General features: G+C 53.9%; 1 protein-coding gene across 1 annotated transcript; it reads right to left on the bottom strand.

Moving 5' to 3' along the window:
• Positions 1-561: 561 nt before the first annotated feature.
• Positions 562-3,304, bottom strand: LOC128354768 (forkhead box protein J1-A-like). The gene is made up of 2 exons (XM_053314936.1): positions 2,759-3,304; positions 562-1,425 (listed from the first exon to the last, which is right to left on the bottom strand). Exons 1-2 carry the CDS (start codon positions 3,302-3,304, stop codon positions 562-564), a joined length of 1,410 nt encoding a protein of 469 aa, XP_053170911.1.
• Between the last annotated feature and the right edge of the window lie 353 nt (positions 3,305-3,657).

Genomic DNA, 3,657 nt, shown 5'->3' with positions numbered 1-3,657 from the left:
CCATGTGGGCGCCAACGTGGGTTAAATGTGGGCTACGTGGGTGCTGAGTGGGCTTGAATGGTTTCAGTAACGTGTGAAGCCCATGTGGGATGACTGTACGAGCCCCATAAGGGATGGAAGTGGGCTAAGCAGGTAAATTGTATTGGCTCCATATTGGTTCAGAAAAATGGGCCCCACCTGAAACCCAGTCAGAACCCATTTGAAGCCCAAATGGGCAATCACAGGTGTGGTCGCCATGGAAACTGAGCCACATTGCAGCCCAAATGTAACCCGTTTGGGGCCCACATGGACATGCTGGCCGGGCAGAGACTGAGTTGTGTCGTCGTCCCAAAAACAATCAGATTTCAGTTTGTCTGAAGTCAAAACGAGTCAACGTGATTCACCGCCGCTGCTGCTGCTGCACGTTGTGGCGTCTTTGTTCGGTAGCCTCCATCAGGGAGAGCCGGCATGACTCGGACAATAAGAACCGCTCGAGTTTAAAAAGCTTAAAAACAAAAGAAAAAAAGGAGTCTGCTATTCCTCAGTAGCGTCGCCAAGGAGGAACCGGAAAGCCACTATTCCTCAGAGGAGGGTGTCGATCCGGGTGCTGGGGTCTCCGCCTAACGAGTCCCCGAGGTCGAACAGCTGGTCCAGGTTGACGGTGGAGCTACAGAGGTAGTCACTGCGGCTCTGCTCCTCCTCCTCCTCCGGCCAGGGGCTCTCCAGGAAGGCCGTGGCCAGGAAGGTCTCCTCGTCAAAGTCCGACACGTCGTTATTCCTCTGGGTCTCCACCAGCACGTGGATGTCTGCCGTCCCGGCGGGCGCGTCGGCGGGGGAGATGTGGGTCCCCCGCACCGTCAGGTCCTCCTCTTTCATGATGGGGCTCAGCGGTTCTCCTCCGTCCAGGCTGAGCTCGCCGCTGAGGGCCGAGTCCAGCAGGGCGTCCCAGTCGAAGTCGCCCTTGAGTGGTCCGATCTCCTTCTGCTCGTCCACCACGCAGAGCAGCGGGGAGCTGGAGCGCCGGGGGGCTTTGGCGCCGCCGTTTCTGGAGCCCGGTTTCCTTTTGTGAGCCCCTCGACCTCGGACCGCCGGCCAGGACCCCAGCATGGTCCCCTCAGCCAGATGTGGGTCCCAGTTCTGGTCGGCGCCGGTGGCTTCTTCAAACTCCCGGAGGAGCCGCTGGGACTCCGGGTTGACGCTCAGGCCGTGACTGCCGGTGGGGCTGCAGGGGCCTCGGGACGGCGGCTGCAGGTTGATCCGGAGCCTGTTCTGCAGGGCCGGGTTGATCTGGACCGGCGGCATCCTCCTCTTCTTGTAGGCGCCGCTCAGGAGGCGCTCGGCGTACTGCGGGTCGATCTTCCAGAAGCCGCCCTTCCCCGGCTCGTCCTTCTGCCGCGGCACCTTGATGAAGCACTTGTTGAGCGACAGGTTGTGTCGGATGGAGTTCTGCAAACAGAGACGACAGCTCAGACACCGGTTCCGCTTCGTTAAAGGAGCAGATCAGAAATATGTGATGTATGATGAAGTCCAAAGCTAATAAACTGCATCTACCGGCAGCTCTGAAGGCCTGAAGGGAAATTAATCCACATCTTTGTTAAATCCAGTTACAACACAAACTCAACTGAACAGCAAATCATCGTCATGTTGCATCATCATTGGCAGCAGAGGAGTAATATTACATCTATCTATCTATGCTAAAGCTAGTCGGGAACAATAACTCTGACTTTATTCTGCTTTCTTTATGCTCCCTCGGCTTCTCAGGATTAGCGATTAAGCAATTAGTCTATTAACAGATGTTGGACTCTTTCTTCACCAGGTGCAGAAACGCTGTGGCTCAACGAAGCGCTGCAGAGTTTCATTTTAAGCTTTTTTAGTTTTTTTGTTGTTTTGACTGAACTAACAAAATTTTAAAGTGTTAATTTGTGAGTTTAACAGATACTGGCAGGTGGTAGGAGGATTTTAACACCTTTGTACAGAGTCAGGCTAGCAGTTTCCCTCTGTTTCCAGTCTTTATGCTAAGCTAAGCTAATTAAGGTATGTCCCTGAAATGTTTAAACTTTCTTTTTTTGTTTTAATTAAACTGATTGTACGCTCAGCTGTAGTGAGGCAGGAAGTACAGCTGCCTGAGAATCATACACCACCTTTAAAGCAGTGTGTACCCCCCCCCCCCCCCCCACCCAACCCCCCTTCTCTGAAGTCCAAATAGAGCGGTGACCCGATGACCCTTTGTTAAATATTATCTGCCCCATGTACTGCCTTACAATAACAGAACGCTCTGAGCCAGACGCTGACACACGGGAGTACAGCGAACAGCTTCATCAATCATTCATCCTGCAAAATTAAACTTTTCCTTGAGAATTCCTGAACGTTCAGAGGAGAAACCTGCTCCTTGTTTAACGTCTTTTTACCCGAGACATGAACAAAAACACAAAAAAGGAGAATAAAGTGTGAAGTTAATGCTTTCTGTAAGGCTTCGTGGAATGGAGGAAGTATTACTGCATTGCCTCAGGAGTTATTAATTACCCCCACAGCCAAGCCACTAATACTTTTATCAGAGTGTGGCAGCAGGCCCAGACCTCCTCTCAGTGTTTTGTGTTCTGCTGAATAAATGTTCTTTAAATAGAGAAATGCGTGCGCCCAGCTGTGATTTGACCTCACAGCTGAGAACAGTGAGGCTGCAGCTCGACGTGAGAACAGAAACTGGTTTTCACACAGAGCACAGAGAAAGTGTCGGGAGTGACACATCACTGACGAGAGGAGCTTTGTGTGTGCGGCTCACCTGCCAGGTGGGGTCGGCGTGCCGGTAGTAGCAGAAGTTGTCGGTGATCCACTTGTAGATGCAGGACAGAGTGATCTTGGTCTTCTTGCTGGCCTGCATGGCCATGCAGATGAGGGTGGCGTAGGAGTAGGGAGGCTTGATGTGCGCGTTGGTCTTGTAGTCCACCTCGTCCGGGCAGTGACCGTGAGCCACGATGCCGGGGAGCGTCTGCAACCTGCTGTAGGCCGCCGCCGTGGGCTTCCCCGGGGTCAGCGGCGTGCCGATGGAGGCGGGGTCCGCGGCCAGAGGGGAGGCCGGGGCCTCGGAGCCCAGCTGGCGGCGGGCGAACAGGTGCGGCTGGTGGTGCGGCTGCTGGGGCCCGTTGGCGCCGAGGATGGAGAACTCCTGCAGCCACTGCAGGCTGGTCAGGCTGTCGTCCAGGCTGACGGAGCTGCAGCAGCCGCTCACGCTGCTGCCGCCCCGCTCCTCCGTCTGCACCGTCACCACCTCCTCCTCCAGACCCACCGAGCCTTCAGGCCACGGGTCAGCACAGCTCAGAGACAGCATGGCTCCTCCAACACCACTCTCCTCTCTGTCACCCCAGTGCCTTCTCTCCTTATCTCCTTCTCTCCTCTCTCCTTATCTCCTTATCTCCTTCTCTTCTTCTCTCCTCTCTCCTTCTCTCCTCTGTCCTTCTCTCCTTCTCTCCTTCACTCCTTCTCTTCTTCTCTCCTCCTGGCAGGAGAGAAAATATACATTCAACTTCAACAAAGTGTGAAAGAACACTGTGTGTGTGTGTGTGTGTGTGTGTGTGTGTGTGTGTGTGTGTGTGTGTGTGTGTGTGTGTGTGTATTTGTGTGTATGTATGTGTGTGTGTGTGTGTGTGTGTGTATGTGTGTGTGTGTGTGTGTATTTGTGTG

Source organism: Scomber japonicus, unplaced genomic scaffold, assembly GCF_027409825.1.
Source record: "Scomber japonicus isolate fScoJap1 unplaced genomic scaffold, fScoJap1.pri scaffold_548, whole genome shotgun sequence".
In the NCBI taxonomy this organism is placed as follows: domain Eukaryota; kingdom Metazoa; phylum Chordata; class Actinopteri; order Scombriformes; family Scombridae; genus Scomber; species Scomber japonicus.
Note: the sequence above shows the minus strand (reverse complement) of the source record. Positions and strands in the feature narration are given on the sequence as shown.

Coding starts and splice junctions, on each gene's coding strand:
- LOC128354768 (XM_053314936.1), bottom strand. CDS start 3,304: ATGCTGTCTCTGAGCTGTGCTGACCCGTGGCCTGAAGGCTCGGTGGGT. Junction 1,426..2,758: donor ACGCCGACCCCACCTGGCAG/GTGAGCCGCACA, acceptor CTCTGTTTGCAG/AACTCCATCCGACACAACCT.